Source organism: Zonotrichia albicollis, chromosome 4 (genome assembly GCF_047830755.1).
Source record: "Zonotrichia albicollis isolate bZonAlb1 chromosome 4, bZonAlb1.hap1, whole genome shotgun sequence".
Classification (NCBI taxonomy): domain Eukaryota; kingdom Metazoa; phylum Chordata; class Aves; order Passeriformes; family Passerellidae; genus Zonotrichia; species Zonotrichia albicollis.
In genome coordinates, this window is record NC_133822.1 from 36,591,251 (window position 1) to 36,616,441 (window position 25,191).

Sequence of the window (25,191 nt, forward strand, 5' to 3'; positions counted from 1 at the left end):
AGGGCTTGCATTGCAAACACTCACATGCCTGCCTCTCCGTGCCAGCAAGCTGTCCTCCCAGCAAGTAACCCCTCTGACAGACTCCATTTCCCCTAAATCCCTCTTCACATATTCTGCTATTTGGTAAAAACATTCTTCCTCTGACTCTATGCTGCTGTTCCTGGCAGATCCAGATCATTGGCTGGGAGTGTGGGGGTGTATATGGTTGAAGGTCTGAGTGTTCTGCCCATGCAGAGTATTTTTTTATGATATAAAATTACTTCTGAAAAAGGGATTTAGAGAATTTTTTCTATATCAGTATATATGACATCTTCAAATTTAGGGCACCTTCCCAGGGAGACTTTGCTTGACATCCTTATCTGAAGTCAGGCATTTAGGATTTGAGGACCTAGTGTTTTAACTACTGGGCTTAACTAGTGGGCTTTTCTGGAGAGGGAAGGAAGGTCTTGGTGGCTGACTAGAGGAAGGCAGTGAAGGGAGCAGAGGATATATGCATCCAAAAGACTGTGAATAATGATGTAGAATAATGGACATGAATTGTAAATGGCTCTGTTGCTGAAGAGCATCACCTTGAGCTCTGAAAAGTGTCTGAAAACATTTGCCATCTCACACCTTGTAAAATTTGAGCTTTGTGTGTGAACACTGTCTTTTAGAACTGATGGGTCAGCAGCAGAGCCCAAATTCCTGGTGTGTCTCATAGTGCTATGTGGGCATAGAAAAGCAGCCAGCAGTAGCGTCCATTGCCCGATTTTCACTCAAGCAAAAGATAGTGATGCAGATAGCAGCAGCTACTCTATTTCTAAGAGGTATCATGTTAAAGAGCTTGTTAATACCCTCCTACCTCCTTCCCATCCCTTAGGCAACCAGCATGGGCAGCAAGTATAAATAAGTAAGGATATGCAAAGGGCGAAATTTCATTCCAGCTCAGGGCATGTTCTGTGATGCAGCGCATAAGCACTTAGAGGGAAGGCTGGGATGGAAATCTGCAGTGCTTCTTCCCAGAGCTGGAGATAATGGTTAAAGGCAGACAGAGTCGGGGTGTGGATGGAGCTGAGTGGGACTGCACGAGTGGGAGAAAAACATGCCTGACTGACTCTGGCAATGGTGGGGGTGCCTATTCTGGCAGCAGGTGGGTGAGTGTGTGGGCTGCAGTGAAAGTGTGGTGAAGATGCATGATTGAATTATTAGTTTGTTATGCACGTGGCTGAGGCAGCTGGGGGGAGGAAGGTGGTCAGTGGAGCAGACTTTTCCTGTCCATCTGGTCATGGTGCAAAGAAAATACTGAGGCCAGTATTTTGATTGGACTGTGAATCTCCCAGTGAGCAACAGCTCAGCATTGAATCCACCTTTTCAGCTCTCTGGGACGTCCTTATTCCCTCTTGGGGTTTGCAGACAAGTTTTCAACTATTGTAAATTGCTGCAGGGCAATAAATCCATTTACACCTGGATAAAAGAAAATATAAATGTTGTGCCATCTTTCTTGTCCGTCCATCTGTCTTACTTTGCCACCATTTCTGCTTTGTCTTCGTTAGCTCTCCCTGGCTGTCACCTGAAGCTAAAATGAACTTTCTGGTTTCCCCCATTGGTTCTTCCTTTCAGATATGGTTAGCAGTGATCCTGGATTCTGGCCGCGTGTGACTGTGCAAAGGGGCTGCACTGTGCATTGGGGAGAGGGGTAGGCAGGGCTAGCCAATTCATGGTGAGAAGCACCAAGAAACCAGAGTATAAACCAGGCTGAAAGCAGTGGGAATAGCTCTGAGCACTCATGCTGGAGCCAAAGGACTGGCAGTGACCAGACGCAGAGCTACACAGAGGGGACTCTGGGCGTTAGGGCCTTTCCTCACCTGGAGAGAATTCTCCTTTTGGCCCTTGCTGTGGGTGAGGCTGCTGTGCTGGACCATGGGAGCTAAAGGCTGTGTCGTTCTCAGTCTCTCAAACCACAGAGGTAGTAGTGGGAGAGCCTCTAGCACCAGGAGTGGGAAAACTGGAAGCTTAGACAGGGAGTAATGAAGAGAGATAGATATAGGCAAGATGTGGGTGTTCCCACCCTGCATGTGCTTCCTACAGGAATTGTGGCTCCTCTTCAGTTTGCAGGGAGTGGCTGTGTGCGTGCTCAGGGGCTGGAAATGGCTGACATCAAGAAAGCTGTCCTCATCCCTGGAATTGGAGAGGTTGATGATTTCCGGGCTGGGACCAGTTCTGTTCTCAGTTAAGCGCTCCTCCCTGCAGAGCTCTTTCTCTTTAGTCTATGGTTTGGATATCTGCTCCTCTTTCAATCTGTGGGAGGCTGATGGGGTGTGTGGTGCGTGTTTCTGCTGTGAGTGTGTGAAGAAATCACCCCACCTAAATTAGCTTCTGTGCACCAAAAGGCTCCAGGGCAGGAAAAGTGATTGATATTAACCTTGTGCATTCTTTAGCTGTTGGTTTTCTTTTACTGAATGAATATCACATGTCCTTCCTTCCTGCATCATCCCCCCACCACTCCCCCTGCTCTGGGCTTTACATCAGCCTCCTTAATAAGAAGTGCTCTGTTTTTAGTCCTAAGTGAGTGCTGAGCCCTTTGCTGCAAGGCTTACCGTTGCCTAAAGCTCTCATCTGAAATATCAGACTGGTTCTTCAGGCATGTTGCATGCCCCTGAAGAGCCAGCCCTGTCTGAGCTGCCCTGCATTGTGCATGGGGGCTCACAGCCCTCTCCCACCCCACCTCCACTCCTTTTGTTCCATATCATCAGTGATGACTGGGAGATGGGAGTAAAAGGCAGACTCTCCTGCTTTGTGTTTTATAATAAATGTCTTCAGGTAGTCAGCTGCCATACTGACAATGCTAGTAGAAGAACCCCACAAAAAATCAGGGGTAACAGGACCCTGTTGTTAAAGGAAATTGGCAAGGATACACCTCTGCTAAGCTTCACTCAGGACTGCTGAGAGCACAGTGGGGAAATGTGTCCCTTTCAAGTGGCGCTGACCAAGTGAGCACACACCAAGAGGTGCATCCTTTCTCCCCACATCGCATGGTAACGCCTTTTCAGGGTGCTCTCAAGGCAGCGTTTCTTCCACATGTATTTCCCAGTCCTTCAGCTGCCTCCACCTTTGTATTTGAGAGTTTGTTGATATTTCTTCCATCTCAGTACTAATTTCTTGAAACTTCCTTGCTTGACCCTACCGTACCTTCTTCAATATTCCAAGAACAAATAGTATTTCCTGAAGTAAAATGTGTGAAAGGCAAAAGACTAAAAGGAGGAGACTTAAAAATACAGTGTCTAATTGAAATATGGAAATGGCTGGAATATTATGGCAAATAGCTTAAAAAGAAACCATAATGGATTAACTAACTTTCTGAATAGGACTAACCCCAGCTATTACACAGGGCTTGGTAGGAGCAATAAAAGCTCATGTATCAATTCTGCAGAGACAGGAAGTTCATTTGGGCAGTGATAGGAGGGAATTGCAGATGCTCTCATATCTCTGTTCCAGGTTGGGCATCCTCAGTCATCGTTGTCATTGCTAATGATGAAATCAATGCACAGGGCGGGGCTCTGAGGTGGAGAAAGTTTCATCTTTAAATGACCTGGCTGTGTGCTTACCACTCACTCTGAGCCCTTCATCCCTCTGTTTTCTACCATGTGCAAGGAAAGCAACATCAGCTCCCTCTTCCATGTCATCAGCTTGCCTTCACTCTTACAGGTGTGAACATGAGCTGCTTCTGCAGTGGTGCCTCTGCCTGCACCCAGGGTTGCCTCTGGACTGAAGTGCTGGGAGGGCAAACTCAGTGGTCAGGGAGCCCAGCAGAGAACTGGCACCCATTGAGGCTCTGTGGAAAGGATACTCCAAAACCAAGCAGGTTCCCTTCAGTATCTAGAACATGGCTGCTTAGCTCAACTGCCCATGCGCATTGGCTCTGAAGTGCTGAGCTAGAAAACTCAGAAAAACTAATCCTTGCTTATGAAATTGTTTATATTTTGTTATACTTCTATCACAGATCCAAAGGTTTGTCATTCCACAACACTCCACCTCTCCATCCGAGCATTCTACAGTCACATTTTTTGCCCTTCACTCTTTCCTCTTTTGCTTGAACCTTCTTGCCACTCTTTACCCATCATACCTAACTGCAGGATGTTTTAGTGGTTTTGTTCAGATTTTTTTTCATGATGCTATTTGTTAGAGTAACTGTTGAGACCTATTGTTTATTTTTTGAAAATGGAGCTAAAAAGCTCTCTGTGTATGTGTCATTTGGCTGTGTTAAGAGTGGGCTACCATAGGTGGGCTACAATAGGTGACAAGTAAGCTAATGATCATAGTTTGATGTTTGGTTGCTTCACTGAAAAATGGATGGGAAAAGATTACATAAGCTGTCCCTCTTCTGAGTGGAGGGCTGTGACAGGTCACCTGCAGAGGTCCTTTCTAACCTGAATTTCTCTGTGACTCTTAAATCCTGTTTGCTGTAGTGACATTTTCATCCTGAGGTGTGTTTGTATTTGCTTGTCTCACAGTGCGTGGCATGGTGGGACCGGGCAGTATCTGGAATATTGTTGTCTAGGCACTGAAATCCAATCAAGTGTTTCTTCTTTCATGGCCTAAACAAATCTTACTTTGCAGGAGAGCAAAAAATGGCAATTTGAAGAGCTCATCTGTAGAAGTGTTTTGCCAATCAAGGGCTACAATAACAAATAGGGTCAAAGCCTTTACAATTTCAGAGAGCTAAATGAGGTCTTGCAGCTGGAAGTGGAGCTGCAAAGCTGAAACTGGACCTATATATGAATTTTGCAGTACAGTTTGCTTTTTTTTCCTGTCAAAATGGTTCCCAAAATGGCAAATCTCTATAGGCTGCACTAGGTCTTAGTCTCTCAACTATGCATTGTGGCACCTCAGCTTCTTCCTAGAAACTCATATTTCTCACATGGCTTTTTCCATGTCAAAATGAAATGAATTGAAGGGGGCATAACGGAAGCTTCAGTGTTCTTAATGATTTCATGTTCTCATTTCAACACACTGTGATTAGCCACAAGAGCCTTGATTCTGGCTTTCTGTAAAGACTCTGAGAAGGATTTTCAGATATATCAAACAGTTTGAATTTTTTAGACATTAAGAAAGCAGGGTTAAGAAACTCTATTTTGAATGACTGGCTACTTGATGTACCATGGCAATTGACCCTCTGGAGGCTCTGCAAGCCTAAGCTTGCCTCTGATGTCCCTTCTCAGCTACCTCTGTCAGAACTGCTCCGGAAGGACTGAGTCTGGGATTGACAGATGACATTTGCAAGTTGAGAGGCCAGGGATGCTCAGAACATTATTCCAGGGCCCACTCCACTGAGCTGCGTCCCTGCACAACCTCAGCTGTGTAAACTTCCTCTTTTCCAGTCGCTGACTACTGGTCTTGGCAGCGGTGTTTGTGCATGGGATTCAGGAGTCATGAGAGACCTACCCCAGCTCTCAGCATTCTCCTTGACCCTTCCAACAGACCCCAAAGAAACCTGTGGCTTTGCCACCCTCTCTCGAGCTGTTTTCTATCACCATTATCATATGTGGCTGTTTGGATGCCAGCTGAGGCAGCATGTTTTGGAGTGGGTCAGCCTCCCCTCTTTCACAGGAGCTATTGGAAGAGCTGACTGCAAACAGATTTTCACTGCCCCAATGTGGACTGATGTCAAACAGTGCCCAATGAGAGCTGACAAGCTGACAGACCCAATCCATCAGTGGAGGATGAGGGAGGGGGGAGAGAACATCTCTTGTGCACGCCTTCAAGAGACACAGAGCAATATCACAGATGGGCCGGCTAAGCTCTCGTAAGTGATACCAGTCCATATTTAATAGCCTGCCCATTTCCCTGGAGGCAGGTGCAGGTGCAAGGGATACAGGGATAAAAGATTCAGTACCAGGCACAAAGTAGCCGATAGGAGTCTGGCTTCCAGGGGCAGGCTCCTGTTTGGCACTGCCACTGAGATATTTTATTGGTAAATAACTAGGAGTGAGCTGGCTGGGAGCCCCTGCTGAGCTCACAGCTAGAAGGTCTCTGAAATCAGACTTTGGGCCACAAGAAATAAATCTGTCCCCTTTTGACCTGTGCATCCAATGTTGCAGAGTAATTGCAACAGTGAGTTCAAAAAGAAAATACTGGATATTGGTTCCTTTTATTGGTGCACAGTTAGTTGTTGTATGCATAGTGGGCTCTGGGCTGTGCACTGTCTTCAGCTTTGTCTGAGGCTAAGATATAGCTTTGCTGCCTTTTGGGTAGGCATCACAGTGTTTTCTTGTCTAGTGGGAGCCCCCATGCCTTCCTCCTGCCCTTAGGGCACAGTACTTCATCCAGGCTCCAAATCAGACCACATCTCACAAAACTGACCCAAGCTTGGACTCATCTGGGCCTGCTACCTTTCCCCAATAGCATCCCTTATATTGACCTCTAGAATGATTCCCAACACCTTACTTCAAGATTTCAAAGGGGCCCAGCCCAAAAAGAAATTCTCTTTGTGAGGTCACCTGCTTGAAATTGGTCCCAAAAGAACAGACTTGCCAGGGACTTCTCAATACAGACCATAGAATCATAGAATGGTTTGTATTGAAAGGGATTAAAAAAAATATCTACTCCTCACCCATCTGCTATGAGCAGGGACACCTTCCATTAGACCAGGTTCTCAAAGCCCTATCCAGCCTGGCCTTGAACTATCCCTCCTTGTGCTGGGAACCCCAGAGCTGGATGCACCACTGACTGGTGGGGTCTCACCAAAGCAGAGCAAAGGGGGAGAATCAACTCCCTCACCCTTCTGGCCACACTGCCTTTGATGTAGCCCTGGATATGGCTGGCTTTCTGTGCGGGAAGTGCACATTGCCAGGTCGTGTTGAGCTTCTTGTCAGATCTGAAAATCAGCACTGATTTGGATTTGATTTATTGGTTGTTTCACAATCAAAGTCCATGTGAAAACACTAATCCCATGCTGACTCTTTTCTGCATTGACTTGTTTACTGCTTAAGCCCATAACAGGTCATTTTTATAATTTGCTTTCTCTTCCTCCAAGATGTTGACTGGTTTTAGGTCCCAAGAACAGTTGATATAATAGTTTGACCCTTTAGTGATTTTTCACTATTTTTCATCCTGATGCTGAGATTATGAAGGCATTATTGTGGTATATTTGCATCAGACACATAGGAGGTTATGAAGCTGAGAAAGGTCAGTCAGCTGTTCTTCCGTCATCAAGAAAGTTGAGAAAAATTCTGCCACTGTCCATGCTTATTTTCTTTATCCCATATAATGTGATTAGATAATCTTAGAGGTGGTCTGGAGACCTGGGCTTGGGCTCCAGTCTCAGTAATATGCAGAGCAGTGCAGATGAATCACTTGGTGGTCCAGCAGAGCTGTGATTGGGCTCAGAGCACAGGGGCAAGGATTTTTTCCTTCTATTTGAGCATTGTCTGCAGGCTGGTTGCTTTATTTCATCAGTACAGATCATTTAGAGAGATAAATGATCAGAGCATAGAGAACTTTGGGATCCCCAGCTATGAAATATATGTGGGAAGACCAAGGTGCTGTTGCAATAAAAGTTAAGCTACTTCATTGGTGCTATACTGTCAGTAGTAATCCAAACACATAATTTAAAAACATACAAGCCAGGCCCTTTCTGTTTGGTCCATGTCCTTTTCTGTGATGAGGTGGGAACTGGCATCTTCTTGCTTTATAACTGCCTGATTTGCAATCTCTCTTTCCCTCTTCCCCCACCCTCACAGCAGCCTGTCCTCATACTACTGATTCATTGTGCAATCAGATGGGTGATAACAGATGCTTCAGGAGAAGGGAATCTTCCTCCACAATTTGCTTAGCCAGTTGTGTGGTTGGAGTAGGAGTCAATTCCTTCCTGCCGTCTGCAGCCGTCTGCAGCCTGAAACGACTCATCCATCCCTTTCCATGCTAGGGGTGCAACTATAAATACTGGCAAGGGTTCCTAGAATTTGCCAGCCCTTTGAAAGTTCTTTCTCCAAACTCTTTGACCATTTCTTACAGCACCAAAAGGCGTTTGACTAAATACAGTGTGCAAAAGGGTGTGAATGGTTGCTCATTTCACTGAGTTGCCTGCCCTCCAAGTGTGGCAGATGCGGGTTAGAAGGCAGAATTAACTTGTTTTCACCGTGTACTTCATTTCCATTAACAGAATCACCTCTAATTTTTGCTTGGCCACAATACTGTGACATCTGTCATGTAGGTTAGGACATGTGCTGTACTGGGTGGGATAGACACAGTTGAAAGGGACCTGGCCTTGTGCAAATGTGAACCCAACAACAACAATAACTCTGCTTGTTTCCTTGGTAGCTAAGTTTGCAGGGAAGTAACATTTCCATCTCGATTTCAGTGATTAGGAGTGACATCCTCTTTCTACAGCCATCTGGGGTGTGAAAGCAAATACATCTGCGTGGTCCAAATCGATCCAGAAAGGTGGAAAGAAAACCAAGGGCTATCAGAAAAATTATCCTTCTTTGCCTCGCTGCTTTCCGCCCGCTCTCATTGTTTCGTTTGCTGACTTGTATTTCCTCCCACTCTTCAGCTGGGCCAAATTTGACTCTGTCTGGTGGAGGCAAGGGCAGGAGCAGTGTCAAGGCAGCTGGGAAAGGGGGAGAGGAGTGGGACTGGGGTTCTTGGGGTTGAGATAGCCTCAGGGCTGGCAAGATGACTCCCCCAGCACCTCCCAGGCCCCACTCCAAGTCCATTCTAGGATCCTGACTGACTTTGGCAGTTGGCTGCCGATGGAAGAGGGTTTCCATGGCAATGTACCAGTGCTGCTTGCTCCCTCCTCAGCACTCTGCCTCCCATTCCCTCCCTCTCCTCACCCCCCTCCCCAGCCCTCCTGTTTCTCAAGCCTGTTGCCATGGAAAAGTCATAATCCACAAAGAATTTCAGATCCCCCCACACCCGTTGGGGTTTGGGTTTTTGGTTTGGTTTTTTTTTCATGTTAAACGTTTGCTTTTCAGTTTAATGTGTGGGTAGGGAAAGCTGTATCTGCCTCTTTGAAACCTTGTGCCTTGGCAAGAGGGAAGTCTTTATCTTGGAATTGGAGGTCCTTCTGGAGGGAGGGTGATATGAAGCTCTGCATGGGAGCTCCAGCTAATGGGCCCCCATCAGGGTTAAGGCCTTGGGAAGTGCTTACATGGCACTGGAGTTTATGATCAGTTTTTTTGAAGGGACCGTGTCATTTGGCATCTGAATCAATGATGTATAAGCACCCAAGACATGTTGGAGAAAAAGGAGGAGTGAGAGATTTCTGAAAGATGCCTCCTCTTGAGGCTGCTTTTTCTGAAGTGGTTTTGGTGATTGCTGCCAATAGAGGAGGGTGCAGACAACTCATGTGCTGCCACAATATGTGCATAGCAAGAGCTGTGGGAATGATGCAGCTGAAGCTACTGAATGAGACCAGAACTAGGGCCCACATTATTCCATTGCACCTGGTGCTCAGGCTTATTTCCAAGCTTTCAGGGTATGTCCACATCTATCAGGACTTGTGGATGAGATTTCTGGGTTATATTTTATTTGGTAGCTTCACCAGTTAAAGGTGAAAATAGTTAAATTTCTGAGAGCTGGTTGAACTGGAGGGAGCTGTGGTATGGTAATAGATGTGGAGCTTGACCCTCTGATGTACTTTGCATGGAAATGTTCTGGTCTCACTCCTGGGACACTTGTTTCTGTGTTCAGATTTCCCACCGTGGACACTGTGGCCTGGAATACTGAGATGCTTGCTGGAAAACTGTTTTCACTGTATTTCTAGGACCAAGGAGTCCTGTAAGTCTCCTGAGCAAAGAAATATTCTTGTCAGATTTCCTACTCTGACTTTCAGGAGGGAGAAGGAATAAGGTTCAGATAATATATCCCAAATTTGGACCTTGTACTTATTTCAGACCTCCTGAGAGTCTTTTATTGGATGCAATGTTAGTATCATGCCTGAGGCTTCTTTAAAGTGACCTTTTCTCAGAGAAGAAGCAGAGAAGTAATTCAAGATCAAATGCAACTCTAGAATAAAATGGCACATTTATTTCACTGGAGATGAAGCAACATTGGCTGAAGTTGACTCTTTTCTTGCTTCAGGACGCAATAACACTGAGGACGCATGCTCTGCTTCATTTTTATATATATGACTAGGTTCAGGTGGTCTGCTGCAGTCTCCTTATCTACTCATCATGGTTACCTCTCCCCATTGTCTGTGTGTACCAGGTATGTGAGTCACTAGCTGCTCACCTGACCTCAGATGCTGAAGTAGTCACGGAGTCTGGCCTGGACATGTGGAGTGTGGAGTGTAACGTTGAGTCTTTTCAGACTGTTAGAAAAACTATTGGTTTACAGAACCATAAAGTCATAGTGCTAGGTCATTTTAGAGCCTCTTCATTTTTTGGATTAATCCCTGGAAGGTGATGGATTTCCAACTGCCACACAGAAAGCAAAAAGCCTGATCTCTCAGTGATGCTTGCAAAAAGCCTGATCTGTCAGCAGAACTCTACCTTTTTCCTTGGCAATATGCCTTTACTCTGTTCTAGACAGACATAATTTCTTCAGTTCCATGCCCTAGGTTGTTTGTCTACTTCCATTTTCAACCTGTTCTCCCACACTGCTGAGGAGGAAGCCTGAGAAGTTGCAGCAGCGTGTTGGGCACCTATCAGGTGGACCCCATCTCTGTGTTTAACAGAGGCTTCTGAACACTTAGCAGCAATTATAAAAATTACTCAACCACTACCAATCTGATCTAGGAGTTGAGTTATTGACCAGAATGCAGTATTTCCCTTCTTTCTGCACCTGTCAGACCTCAGGGAGGGATCCCAAAAGGTTTTCCAGAACACTATATGAGAATGTAGGAGTGCACTGATCATATCAGCAAACTAGTCATCCTCCTTGTGCTTAGCAATACCTTGTGTAGCCCCAGATCTCTCTCTCTTTTACCAAAAGGAAGAGAGAGAGAGGCATGCCAGTTGATTTAACAGAGCCTGGACTACATCACAAAACACTCTCCAAAGTTAATAATACAAGGCACAAGTCGGATATGATATAAATGATGTAAATGTGTGAACTCTGAGTAGGACTTTGGCAGTGTTCCCAGCCGTGTTCAAAATGTACCCATGATATTTCTATCTCCCATATTGGGAACCCACTAGAGACAGGCATAAAAGACTTAGGTTGGGTTTATTATCCATATTTATCATTCATTTCAGAATAGCATCTTCCTCCCACACTGATCCATCCTCACGACACTACATATGCACCCAGCTCAAAGCAGGATTCTTCACACCCTGGCTTTTGGGGCAAGAGTTGAGAATGGTGAGATAGGCTTGAAGTGTATGTTGGGAAACCCAAAATAGATGGTGCAAGGGAATATGGACTCTGTAGCTATACAGGTGGAATTAACAGAAGCAGTTTGCAAGCTGTCAGGACATGGGATTTTGGGACAGAAAGGAGGCATGTCTGAAAAGGCCATGTGAAAAACTGGAAGGAACTTCTTGGTATTTATCTCTCTTTTCTATTTTCCCAGTGTTTGAAAAAGGGATGATGTCAGTGAAAGAAGAGCACAGAGGTGTTATTGCTGTGACTGGGGTGGGTATAAGCAAAGGCTGGGGGCTGAGGATTTGCAGGGTAATTTTGGACCTGGGGTCCAGGGAGCACCCGAGTGGGGACATCTTGACTTTTAGGGCCTTGTTGTCACAGTCAGAGCAGAGAAAGTACCAGCTGTGCAGTTGAGCCGGCTGCATTGCAGGCAGCAGTGTAACAGCAGTGTCTGTGTTGGAAGTGCTGATGGAAGTGGTGGATGCCAGCAGAGAGCCAAAGGGAAGCATGGCAGACATGGCAGATTGGGTGGAGAAGCAGCCACACAAGGAAAGGGCTGATGGTGAGGAGGCTACTAATTGCACCAAGCATTGTTGGAGTGCTAACTGCAAGTGAGGACAAGCATGACTAATTACAGACAGGATTGTGAAAGAGGAAGAGGAGGCAGGCTCGAGGAGGAGTGGTAAGGTCTGTGATTATGGCACTTTGTAATGAAGAAGATGCTGATCAGTGCGTGACTACAAGGGTTTGAGCTCTGGTATTAACCAAAGCTGTGTTCTTCACATGTGCCAGCTTGTGGCTTTCTTGCTTCTCCTTCTGTCTGTACTTTCATTTTACTTGATTTGCTACTGCAGAATTTTCCTTCTTTGCATGTAGTGTGGATAGAAATGCGTTAAGGGTTTCATGTAGAATAAAAAAAGGGAATGAAGAAATCTTAATTTAGACACTACCCCACTGGTGATGTATCCTGTGCCCCTTGTCACACAAATGCTAGCTGGGAGGCCTTCTTGAAAGAAAGAGGTTCACCTAATGATATAGGGGAAAAAAAATCACAGGAAAGCTTAAAGGAAACAGGGAAAATAAAAAAAAAATGAACGCTAATAGTTCTGAGACTTTGATCAGCCCAAGGAAGGGTTAATGCTTTAAATGCAATGTAATTTCAGCGGCAGTAAAGAACATGTTTCCATGGAAACATCAACCCACAGAGGGAGAGAAAGAGGGAGAAAGGAGAGGGAACAGCAGCAGAGGGAGAATGGCTCTTCTGGTGAAGGAAGAGCAACCTCCAGACCCTCCCTTCCTAGTTACAGACAGGAGTGATTATTTGTTTATTTTTTGAATTGATTTCCCCTTGGAAATGTTATAGGGAAGGAAGTGATAGGGTGCCAGATTGGCCAAACTGCTACAGACTCAAGAAAATCCAGTCACACTTTTTGGAGCGAGCCTCCTTGCAGGCGTGACTCTGCTCCTGCCAACACTGTGAATTCATTGCCCCTTACAAATGTGTGAATGCCTCCAACACTTGATAAACTTGAATAACCCCAAAATCACTAGTGGTTTCTCCTTGGGTCAAAAAAGTTGAGCTAGTTTGCTTTTTCTGAGAATATAATAAAAGGATTTATTTCAGTCTCCAGTTGGTTTAGCCTTGCCTGGCTTCTGTCAGTGAGATGGACCTTTCTGGCAGATTTGAGTGGTTTTCCACAAGCAAAAATGTTCTGAAAGCTCTATAGGAAAGCTGACATGTTCACCTGTTTGCTGGTCTTGACTCGCAGGACAGAAACTGGAGTGAGCTCTGGGTGAATAGCGAGATGCCCTGATGGCTGGCTGCACACCAGCATGCCAGCCACCTTCAGGAGACCAAACAGGTCCTTGACTTGCACATCTGCTCGGCCAGAGCTTTTAAGCCGTGGTCCACAGCCGTGTGAGATTCCAAGGGGATGTACAAAAATTATTAAGAAAAGTAAGGCTGCTGTCAGCAGGATTAAATTCACTGCATAGGGACAATAGTTCAACTGGAATATTTTTTTACAGCCTTTCAAATTGACAGAGCTTGAAAGACATCATCCTGGGTGAAAAATCACTGAAGAGCCTCATTTGACTTCTGTTCTGTGACTGCTTCTCCTATCAATGATTGTATGACTATGCCTTAAGACAGATAAACAGGACATCTCCTAACCTTTCAGTATTTGCTTTATTCTAGTGGTATGGCTTTCATCAGTGACCCGTTGTTGGTGCCAAGACATAATTATGACCCATTGTCGGCTGTTCTGACAAATGTAATTTTCCATGCTTTTACTGCCCCATGTAAGCTGATTTTTAGTCCTTTCATATGAAAGAAATACCTTGAAAGCTATTTTTGCTTTGGAGAAAAGTGATATGTTATCTGTACCTAATGAATAAGGAAGGATGTAAAGGTGTAGCAATAAAAAAATAATACTTTAAAAAAGTAATTGGCAAGAATTTAATAACTCTGTAAAGCTTTCCAGCTTGATCCAATTTTGGACTGAACATTTAGTTTTATTTTATGCAGTGACTGTAACAATTTTGACCTTAAAGCTAATTTTCTATTAGCTATTTTCTGTTACTTAAAGGTTTGGTGAGTCAGTTCAGAAGTATATTTGTTTTTATCAAAGCTTTTCTGGCTAAAAAAACCTTTCTGAGAATAGGCTGATATCCTATGACATTTATAGATAGTTCCAGCTTTAACAGACTATGCTCTTAGTGTTCCCTTAGAGCACTTTTCCTTATTTCTGTTTTATTTCCAGTGGGGCCAGAAGATGTAGAGGTATATTCCCTAGCTACTTAGGACTGTGTCGTCTTCCCAGGGGAAAAAAAAGGACAAAAAAATAGATAAATTTAGAAGAAATCAGAATTTGTAAATCAAGTATTTGGGGTTTAAAAGCAAATATTTTGACATGGAAATCCTATATGCTGTCTCTTGTGATTAGGAGCATGGGAATTGTGTATTCCTATTTCTCCTTCACAAAACTTGTACTAAATATTCAGTGATATTCCTTCTTCTGTTGAGGTGATGCTATTCCTTGTAGGATTCTTTCCATGTGGCACATCACAGATGCATTTTAACTGGGACTCTTTTCCACAGAAGAAAGGGTGGAAGGTGTCACACAACAGACCAGACTGTGTGGGAGCATGATAATACCGGAAGCTTCATCTTCTGTCCAAAATTACTACAGTTTTCAGATCTTATGTTTCTTTTCCTTTCTAACAAAATGTTGACCTCTTCATGAGAAAATGTTGTGGCCACATTGTTATCCCATTTAAAAACTGGTTTTGCCAGATAAATTTTCATGGCCTTGGAATTTGTGAAAATAGGTTAGTCAGGATGTCTGTGATAAAAAATTGGTTTTGTTGAAATGTCAAGATAATGCTATGACCAGCATAGCACACAGGGCAAAATCAAGATTTATCTTGCTCTTCTTCCCATGAACAGGTTACCTCATCCTGTTGTATATTGTGTATGACTTAATCCTACAAGTCACAAGCAGTCTAGCTTTGGGACTCTCATCAGCATCCTGGCAGAGGGAGTGTGAAATGCCACTAGGCCTGAATGGCCCCTCTTTCCCCATTAGTGACTGCATAGGATGATAAACAAATGGGAGATCGGGTCCTGGATGACTGTATGTGGGCAGAGGAAAAATGTATTGTGAAAACTCTGGAGCTCACACCAGCAGCCTTCCACCCAGGTGTCATTGCTGTCCTGTGAGCCCCAGGTTGGAACCCGTGTTCCCTTTGGAGGGGTAATGCAGTGACTCCCCCGCCCTGTCTGCTTCCCGATGGATACCTGTCTGTGAGGCAGAGCCCTGTGGGGCAATGATGAGTTTCCCCTGACATTCTCAGGAGGGAGGCTGGGGGCTGCACATGCTGTGGAAAGTGAGCTTTGCTTCTCTTTCTCAGGAATGGTCCCGTCTCATTAGGATCAAGCAAAACGTATAGGAAAGCAGCCCTGCCATTGCTGTGGCTCCCTGCATCCTCCAAGGATAGATATATCCTCAGTCCCCAGGAGCTGTCATCTCAGAGTCTTTGTGAAATGACAAATTTGTGGTAGATAAATAGAGGAAATGGGAAACAAAGTGGAAGCACAATTTTTTTTTTAGATTAAGAGAGGGATTGATGTAAAAGATTCATCCTTCCACTGTACATAGGAGCTTTCACTTGGAAGTCTCGGCACACATACACATTGTTTTCAAAGCAACTTTGCTAAAAATGTTGGAGAAAGGATAGTTCAGTAGAAAATTGTCTTCCAACAGAAATGGTTATTTCAGAGGTCAGGATCAAACACCAAGAAAATTAATCTTCCTAGAGGTGAGGGGCCAGTCTCAGTGGATCGACCAGTATCACTCCATTGATGTCAGATGAATATCGCTGATTTATTGCAGCCCAGTAGCTGCCCTCTTGTCTTCTAAAAAGGTGTGGACAGCAGAGACAAACCAAATTAATCTCTTACATCTCTGTTATCTTTTGGCCTGAGGCATATTTCCTAATCTAGATGATCTCTGAATCTTTTTGCTTAATGAAAACAATCTTGAGCTCTAGGCATTTCTCTAAGGCTACTGGTCAGACTGATTCCCAGAAGTAATTTAGGTTGTAGTCTGGGCAGATCTTCTGGTGCAGGATGCCTGTACAATTTGGAATTTAGTAGCATTCTTTTCTACTCTTTCTTTCTTACAGTGCATCTCCCCATATGCAGTAGTACCACTGACAGTGAAAGAGAAAGAAATAAATGCAGAAGAGTGAAATATCATTCCCTTAAGATTTAATTTTCCCAGTCAATGGTTGCTTCTGGGTTTTTTTTTCTAATTTGTTTTGGTTTTGTTCTTCATAATAGCCTCTTGTTACATAAAATCAGCTGCACTCATGCCCTTTGCATGGAATCCTTTTGCTGTAAATTGTACCTGACACCAGACAGATGTTACACAGATACAGCCAGATGTGCCCACCTTTCACAGCTCTGTGAGCCACTGACAGCGCAGCTGTGTGAGGGACAGTGCAGGGCAGTGAGCAATGAGAGAACCTCTGAAAGGCTCAGCCAGGATCAGGATTTTCAGAACAGATTCCATGGTGAAATTTGATCAAAGGCCCAGGCAAAGCCTGTTTTTGCCTTTTTTTGGGGTGAACAATTGGGTTTGATATCCTGTGGAGCCTGTCTTACCTCAGGAGAACTCATCCATGCACAGCCGGGTCTGGATGGCTCTGGTGTCTGAGTTGGCTGCGGTCTGAGGCACAGTCAGCCCCGGAAATTTTGAACAATGGTGTAGAGAAATAATATCTCTATTATTTTAAGCCTTCCATGGGTTTGGAGAATGGAGGTATAAATCAGAAGCGAAAGGGATCAGTTGTGGTTTTCTCATTAAAAAAGTCAACATTACTTCAGTCACTCTGATGAAGGCATTAACAGCATAGTTAGTGCTGATTAAGTCTTTGATCTGTCAATCACTTGCCCCTTGAAGGTGAGAATTCCCATTTGTAGATCAATATTCTGGTCCTAGACTCCCTTTCCCTGTCGTTTGAGTCTGCCTATCCTTTTGTCTGTCCATCCTGTTCAGGAGCAGGCGTGAGGGATGGGCAGGACCCTGCTGCAGGGCTGGATTGATGTTCTCTGCCCTGGTTGTTTGCATCAGGCAAGGCTGGATTGGTCTTGCTGGTGCTGAGAGAGGGAACGTGGTTTGGAGCAGTGGGCACTTCTACTAAAATGCAGTAACATGCTTTTGCTTTTTTGCTCCTTCCTGGTCGTGAAGTGGGTCTGTTCCCTAATAACTCAGACTAGTGAATTTTTAACACTGTCTCTAGGGGGAAAAAAGGCTATTTCACCATGCAGATTCTGTGGAGTAAAGGCCTTTCACTGCTTTCATCTCACTGCTGTTATGATTGGCCTCAGTGTTTCCCCCATTACAGTGAGATTCCAGACAGGATGATGGTGGTGTGCATCTCTATCCCTTTATCCTGCATCACATTCCACCTGCCTTTTACCCTGCAAAGGTAAAAGGTATCCCACAGATTTTCCTTCCCACCCTCCACCTACACCTTGTTTTTCCCTTGTGTGCTGGGCTGCAGAGATGACTCCCCAGTGCTGACTGTGGAGAGGCTGTTTTATTTATATGGTCTGTCTTATTCAGGGAAGCGATCGATGGAAGGATAATCATGCCATTTCAGACAGACTGCTTGTCTCACTGAAGCATAACCAGCACTGACAGGACGCAGGGGAGGGTGTGTGTCTGTGTGTGCTGCACACATGTGAGGCAGGGAATGTGACAGTGAACCAATGCAATGTCCATATTTGCCCCTCCAGTCAGCAGGCTTAGGAGGAACTGATTCCAGGCAAGGCACTGGAGGCAGAAGTAGGAGAGGCAAGTGCTGATTTCAACTGCGTCTCCTTCACACCTGTCTCTGGGGCAGAAAAAATTTGGTTAGCACCCTTTCTGTGTTCTCTCAAGCCCCCTGTGCCCACCATCTGCCTCTCCAGGCTTTCTCCATCACGGCTGAAACCATTTAAAATGCCATCATCTCTCTGCTGGTCCTAAACCACCATCTGATGTGGTTTTAATGCTCTGTTAGCTGTGCTTTAAAACACTCTCCTTTAACTTGCAGGGCTGACAGATTTATGTCCAGGATGGGTGATGTTACCTCAGAGCCCAGCATGGGGCTTAGGTCCCCCTGGGTCTAATTTGCTTTGTGCCCAAGGGCATGTCCCTTTGCTCCTGCCTGCTTTCCATACCACAGGGCTCACGGGGTCAGCCTGTTTCCACAGGCTGTGGATGTTTTGCTCTCACCCATCTGAGCCTGGGCATTGCATCCGCTGCATTGCCACTGGGCTGGCAAAGGGCTCAACCCTTCTCTGCTTGCATCAAGTAGTTCTAGAAGCTGCCACATAAGCAAAATCCTTTGCTGAAAGGTGATTCTAGCAAATTAAATTAAATTGTATGTGTCAGCCCCCACCATGCCCCCTTTCTCTTTCTTGGTGTGCCAAACATGCAGGGATGAAAATTTTTACAGGCACGGTTTCCTCCTGGTTTATGTCCCCTGCATGCACAACCTGCTTGCCCTCATGTTGTGCCCCCATTACATCTGGTAGCTCAGTTCAGACATGTCAGGGAGGCTCTCAGCCCCCTGCCTGCCTGCTTAGGGACTGGAGTGTGTGTAGTCTGCAGGGAAGGAGCAGATGCCCTTGGCCAGAGCAGGCAGCAGTGGTGCTGGTGTAGCAGAGCAGCAGTGCTGCCCGGGGGGGACTGCTGCTGCAGTGATGGTGGAGGGCAGAGCCACTCGAGTGTGGTGCTGCTGACTCGGCCTGCCTGGGAGTCCTTCAAGCCCTGATGCTTTGTCACATAGGCTCAGTGCACCCAGGCAAGCCCTGCAGCTCCCTGCGAGCTGCTCTCGCCCTGCATGCCTGCCTTAGCTGGCAGCCTAGGTACAGGAGAGCAGGGAAAGCTGGGGGGGGATGCCACTTCTTCTGCACTTCTTCTGCAAACTTTTGTAAACATATTGCTAATGGGTTGGAGAGAAAACACTCTGAAGAGTTATATTGCCAAATTTGGAGACTAATTTCAGTCATTAAGGTGTGAAGCAAGGGATTTTAGTGCTGCTTTAAGTGTAAATCTCAAGGCAGCTCCAAGGATTGAAGTCGTTGATGATCCCGCCTTGATTATTATTAGAGGTTCTAATCTTTCCAGTGAAAATGAGCATAAATGACACCCTCTTGTCTCATATCTGTTGCTGATTTCTGTGAACTCTTCTTGTCAAGCTGTGCTGGGGAGATTCCTGTAGTGGAATCGTTCTTGGGTGTAAGAAGAAAGAGGGCTGAGAATGGTTTAATATTGGTGTTTGTTTAATTAGATGTTGGCATTGCTTACTAATTACTGACATATAAAGCTGCAACTCCCATCAGGCTAATGGCATCCTCATCTTCTTGCAGCCGTTCTCTGTCTTTACTCTGGTGGCCAGTGCAGCGAAGTCATGAAGTTGTAGACTTGGTCCACTGGAAGATCCCTCCCACCACCACCAGAGCCTTAATTAGGTCTTGTAGGGTGCACATACCTGGCAATGATCCATGCCTGGCATTCCTGAATACCAGAACAATTCACACAGCTGGAGGAGAAAAAAAAAAAAGCCAGAAAAAGAGCATGTGTGGTCCTGACATGGAATGTTTTATGTTTTATGCATAAATCTTATCTTATGGCTAACATTTTCCAGGTGGAGGATGTTTTGGGGTTCACTCAATGTTTGCGTTCCAAATGGCTTTGGTTTTTGGAAAATAACCCATAGTCTGCCTTTGAAAATTGTCCTGTTGCAGATGTTTCATGCTGGGCTCCCTTATGGCCATGTTTCCAATGCTGAACACGTCCCTTGAAGGTCATAACATGGAGCAAGTGTGGAATTTCCTTTAGAAATAAACATAATTGCTGATTGCACTTGGCAATGGGGAGTGAATAGATGAGTTTGGTTGATTAATGGAGTTAAAACAAAAAAGTTTGAAAAGGGAAGAAACTAAAATAAAAAAAAAAAAACCTGCCTTTTTCATTTGTTTGAAGAAGTTTCCCTGATACAATGATTTCATTTTCCCTCCTCGCAGGGAGGTCTCTTTGTGCAGATAGTAGGAAAGCATGAACCCACTGAAAGAAGAGGTTTTTTCCCCTCTTATTTATTTTCTTGAAATTGGTTCAAATTGAGTTCATAAGGGACAAATTGAAGCTGAATATTAGGAAATGTTTCCTGATGTCACGGTGTAATAGAATAGAAAACCTCTCATGTCTGTAATAGAAATGTTGCTTGTGTAATTTATAGAACTGTGCAAAGTAGGGGAGTGCAGAGTCCAGGGGCCAGCCCTGCAGGCAGCTTGGTCACCTCTGCCTCTCACGGTGATGTGATGCTACTGGTGCCAGAGCAGATTTACAAAGGTAAAATCTACTTCATGCAACAGGATTGTGAATTGAAGTGAAATATATTAACAGGGTAAACTGTCAGAGTGCCATGGTGATGTCATATAAACCAGTGAACTATGAAATGTGTATTTACCTCCTCTTCCCTACAGTGTATTTCTAGATGGTCTGACAGTTAAGAAAACAATAGACCTGATTCTTATTTACAGCAACACCCCTTTAACATGCTCTCAATGTGCAGCAAGGCCTTGAAATGAGTGTAGCTGTAATCTCAGTCCACTTAAAGGCCTTCCCTATTGCCAGAGCTGGGTAAGGAGGCTTTAGGATAAATGAGATTGAAGCCTGGACTGTTTAACTGTCCATTTGTACAGCTGACATGAAATGCCCCAACAGGGAGTGCCTTCTGCAGGAGTGATGGGGCCTTTCCAGACAGAGAATGCTGATGTTGGCTGCAGGGCTGATCACCCTTTAGCTTGATTTTACTGGGTGTAAGGCTGGACTCTGTCCTTAGGAAAAAAGACTTTCACTGGGCTCTTTCAACATACTTATCCCTATTCCTAGGCTCCTTCACAGGATCACTCTGGGCCCCATGAGGTGTGCTGGCTCTGATAGTGATGGAGCTTGTTGCAGGTGTGCTGCTCCTTCCTCTGGTCTCCACTGCTTCCCGAGTCATTGCCTCGGTATTTGGGCTGGGGGGAGGCTGTCCCCACTGCTTCACCCGTCGCCCATTGCTGTCCTCAAGTGGCATGCAAAATCCCCTTTGGAGAGTGAGTGAAGTGTAGGCTGTGCAGTGTGTTTGCACAGCTGATTGCTAAGGATCCCTCTGCCCTTTGAGGCAAGGGAAAACCAGGGACTGTGGGCATACATGTGTGTGTGACTTTTAGACATGTTTTTAGGAATTCATTGAGAGCCAACGTGGTACGTCAGTTCCCTATCCCAGTCACAAAATGGGGCCGATGGCCCTGCCTTGCCTGATTGTCCCGATTTCTGGACTAATTGTCCTGTTTTTCTAACTCACTTCCTCTAAGGTTTTCCATTGTTTTGCACTGGGCTTCTACCCTCCTGGTGTGAGCTGAAGAGGGGAGGCAGGGTCTCGTTTTGGGTTTGGTTTCCAAGCACTAATGTTCTCCTTTCTCTCTTCTCTCTCCCACAGGTACCTGATCAATGTCACCTTTGAAGGCAGGAATTTGTCGTTCAGTGAGGACGGATACCAGATGCATCCCAAGCTGGTCATCATCCTTTTGACCAAGGAGAGGAAGTGGGAGAGGGTAGGATATGTTTGATTATTCTCCATCTGTGTCAGGGAAGAAGGGGGAAGGCTCCAGGCAAATAATCCTCCCCACCTTTCTGTACTTCTTATCAAGGGCTGGCAATCTGCTTCTTGTATCCTGGACCACTGGTATCTCCACTGCCCAGGCTGCTGTCTTCTCCATGCAGGATGCCATTACAGTCTTCCATTAGCATGCATAAAAAATTCATCAGCTTCCTTTCTGTAATCTCTGAACGTAGGTTTTCCAGCCTTTCAGAGAAGATACCTCCTCTGTGCCATGAGTTTCAATGGCTGAGACAGAAAATATTTCTCTGTATGGTTTGGTGGCAGTGAAGTTCTGTACATTAAGTGACTGTGATTGAGCTACAGCCACACTTAGTAATTTATGCCAGTATTAACTGTGCTCGATGTATCTGGCCATTGTCCCTTGCAATGGGATGTGCATTAAGTGGGATGGTGAACATGAGATCATATTGAGTTGTTCAAAGATCCAGATTTGCATATTTGGGAATAATTTGCATGTAACCCAAAGCACCATTTTAGAAATGGTGTGAATTTCTGAGTTGGTGGGAAGTTTTGGTTCATTTCACCTCCCACGTAAATGTCAGTGGTCCAGGTTCTGAACAAGTATTCCCAAAGGGTTTCTCTTGAAGCAGAGGGGATAGTTTAAGGGCTAAGAAAATGAGATATAAAAAAAGTTTTGGGTGTGAGAAAAGAGCAAAGGAAGGAGAATTCATCAGAACGCTCGATAGATATGAAGCAGGGCTGTATACAATCATGTGTATGGCTTAGAAAAATGCCCCTTTGTCCTACTGTGCACAAAAAACTTTCTCTCCTTGCCTGCTTGTTCTCTGTACGGACTTGCAAGTGACTTGCTTGGTGAAAGTGAGGAAGAAATTAATGGGGAAATGAGAATGAAATGGGGAGCTGTCAGGAGAAGTGCTAAGTGAATGAGACAGAAGAGCAATCACATTGGTGCCTGGCAGTCACTAGGGTCTCCCCAGTACTTGCAGGAATTTGCCAAGAAGGTGAAAGCCCTCAGCTTGTGCCTGGTTTCCACGGGGACCTGTCTACCTCCTGATCTTAGCACTGTTCAGACCAGATGAGGGTGTGTGTTCTGGGACAGACAGAAGAGGTCTCAGTGGGCCAGGAGTGTGAGGAAACAAAGGGCATGGCATAGCATGTGTGGGCAGCTCTTGGCCATAGCTGAAGGCAGACAGTCCAGATACTGCACAGGGTGTGCACATGCAAAGCTCAGGCTGTAGAGAGCTCACATCAGGCTCGGTCTGTCACTCAACTTCATTTAAGCTTACCAGCAAAAGTCCAGGAGGATTTGTTCCTAGCTGGCACCACATTTGTTCTCATGGGGGAAAATTCCATCATCAGAGAAGGAAAATGAAGCAGCAGCAGCTTGAATCCTCCTAGGGGTTATTAGCAGGCCTGGCTGTGGGAATCTGTTGCTGGAATGCTTTGCAGTCTCTGGGGAGGCACAGCTAAATACAGTCCTGTTTTAATCTTGCCTGTCACATGCTTCACATGTCACACCCTCAGTGAAGGCTTGGTGGCTTCTGTCAGTGGTAAGAAGGGTTGTTCAGTCTCTGGGAGTGAATTTGTGGTCTCTCAGTTGAACCAGACAATTAGTAGAAGGGTTATCAAGAGTGTTGGGGTTAGATCTGTGACCTTCTTGAGCCCTGCTATCTGTGAGAACTACTTGGCACCCATTAAACCAAAACAGTCCGTAACTTCATAGGAGCTGGGGCTGGACTGAAATGAGGCCATGATGAGCTGTGGTATTAGTGGTAAGAAAAACACATAGTGCTTCCTGGGCCCAAGTGTTTTATCTTGAAATGGGTGTCTTCCTCAGGGAGGATCAGATTATTATAATCAAACTCTGAACTGGTTGAATTTTATGCTGGCAGGCTCTTTCTGGAAGACACTGAAGTAATCTCCAGTGTGTTCTGATCACAGATACAACCTTTCATGCCTGGAACCTCATGCTCTTTTTCTTAATTTTTTTTCCATTCAACAGAAATTCCAACATAAAAATAAAAATGTGAAGCAGAGATCTTTGCGACAACAATCATAGTTTTGTTCCATGTTTGCAAAGAGTCAAGCAACACAAACTGTTGGCCCTTAACAGCAGCTTCCAGGCAATGCCACAATACAAGAAATTATTAATATATTTTTAGCCCATAATTCCAATACCTTTATAGTGCTTTGGAACATTATCCAAATTCTCACTAATTTTATGTAAAGAGCAAGGTGCTTCATCCTGGGAACTTTTCGGCAAACAGGCAGTAGGAGACATGAGATGAGAGGCTGAGTGGGAAACACTGATTTGGTCCAGTTGCATTCACTGTAGCTCAGTCTTTAACTACACACTTATCTATAATCAGATGCTATGCCTGGAAGGAACGTCAAGAGGTCAACTAGTCCCTCCCTGTGCCCCAAGAGAGGGTTTAACTAGACTGAAATTATTCCTGACAGATACTTGTCTCACCTGTTCTGGGAGACCTTCAATGCTACAGATTCCATGAAATCCCAAGTCAATCTCTTCTATGCCTTCTTTCTCCTTACCCTGCTAAGTTTTCCTAATGTCTAACCTAGATTTCCCTGGCTGCAATTTAAGGCCATGAATACTTCGTGTCTGCCTAATGGACATAGGGAATTGTTTATTCTCTACCACTTCTTATTTTCCCCATGTGGGTTTGAAGTCTTCTATCATGTTGTCTCCCAATCACCTCTGGTGTAGGTTAAACAAGAATTTGTTCGGTCCCTCTTGGTAGGTCAAGTTTCCTAGTCTTCTGATCATTTCTGTTAGTCTCCTCTGGATTTAGTAACACAGCTTGCAGCTCTGTACAGGCTGGCATATTTGATTCTTGAAAGATGGCAAATGGATTTTGAGGGTATGTCTTATCGAGTATATATAAAAAGATGTGTTTTAAAATAGGTGTGAAGTCTTCCATTTTCTGAGCAGCAAAGATCCAGACAGTGACTGAACTGTTTCAGGATTTCAGGTCTGTGAAATCTTTTGCAATTTTGATTTTTTTTTCCAATAAATATCTTCACAACCTCACCAGTTATTTCAGAACAGGAATTAATTTTCCAGAGGAGCTGCAGCTGCCCCCGGACTCTGATGATGATGATGTGATAAATCTCCTCATGAGTGCTTCATACAAACTGAAGCCTTGTAGGGCTGACAGTCATGAAAGAGCAAGAAGAAAACCCACTTTCTGCAAGGGGGCAGTAACTTGGGCTCTCCTGCTTGTCTTAACCATGAGTAATGGTTCATCATGATAAGCAAATGTGCTGAATTTCATTCACTTCTCTGTACTCTGCTCCTTGGGGGCAGAACACTGCATGCCTTTCCACACTACCTGTTCATCAGCAGGTTAGTGAAGCTCTTTGCTTCACTGGCCAGATAGCCTAGGTGTATTTTGGGTGCCTAGATGCCCCTGCTGTATTTATCATAGAGGGGCAGGTATGCAGATGGAGGTGGTGAAGGATGTCTACTCTTATGCCCCATGAATGACCATGCCTCAGTGCAGTGATGAGTGGGGGCCAGATGTCTTGCAAAGTGAGCCAGAGGATCAGTACTGCTCTAGGTTTTGTGTCTTTGGGTTCTGATATTTTGTGTGGGAAGAGATTTCACCCAGTATTTTTTTCACTATTTGCCTTTTTTTTCTGCTCTCTTATGATCCCACATATGATGAGGACTTAATTCTGGGTTCATGATCCCTCTGTGAG

The 25,191-nt window shown here is 44.9% G+C and overlaps 1 protein-coding gene across 4 annotated transcripts in view; it reads left to right on the forward strand.

Annotated features, from left to right (window-relative positions):
- GRIN2B (glutamate ionotropic receptor NMDA type subunit 2B) overlaps positions 1–25,191 on the forward strand; it is a 208,758-nt gene that overhangs the window by 109,359 nt on the left and 74,208 nt on the right. For all 4 annotated transcript variants that reach the window (XM_074539485.1, XM_074539487.1, XM_074539486.1 and 1 more), the window contains one exon: positions 21,328–21,442. In XM_074539485.1, coding sequence (XP_074395586.1) covers positions 21,328–21,442 — 115 coding nt within the window. The remainder of the gene's footprint in view (positions 1–21,327; positions 21,443–25,191) is intronic.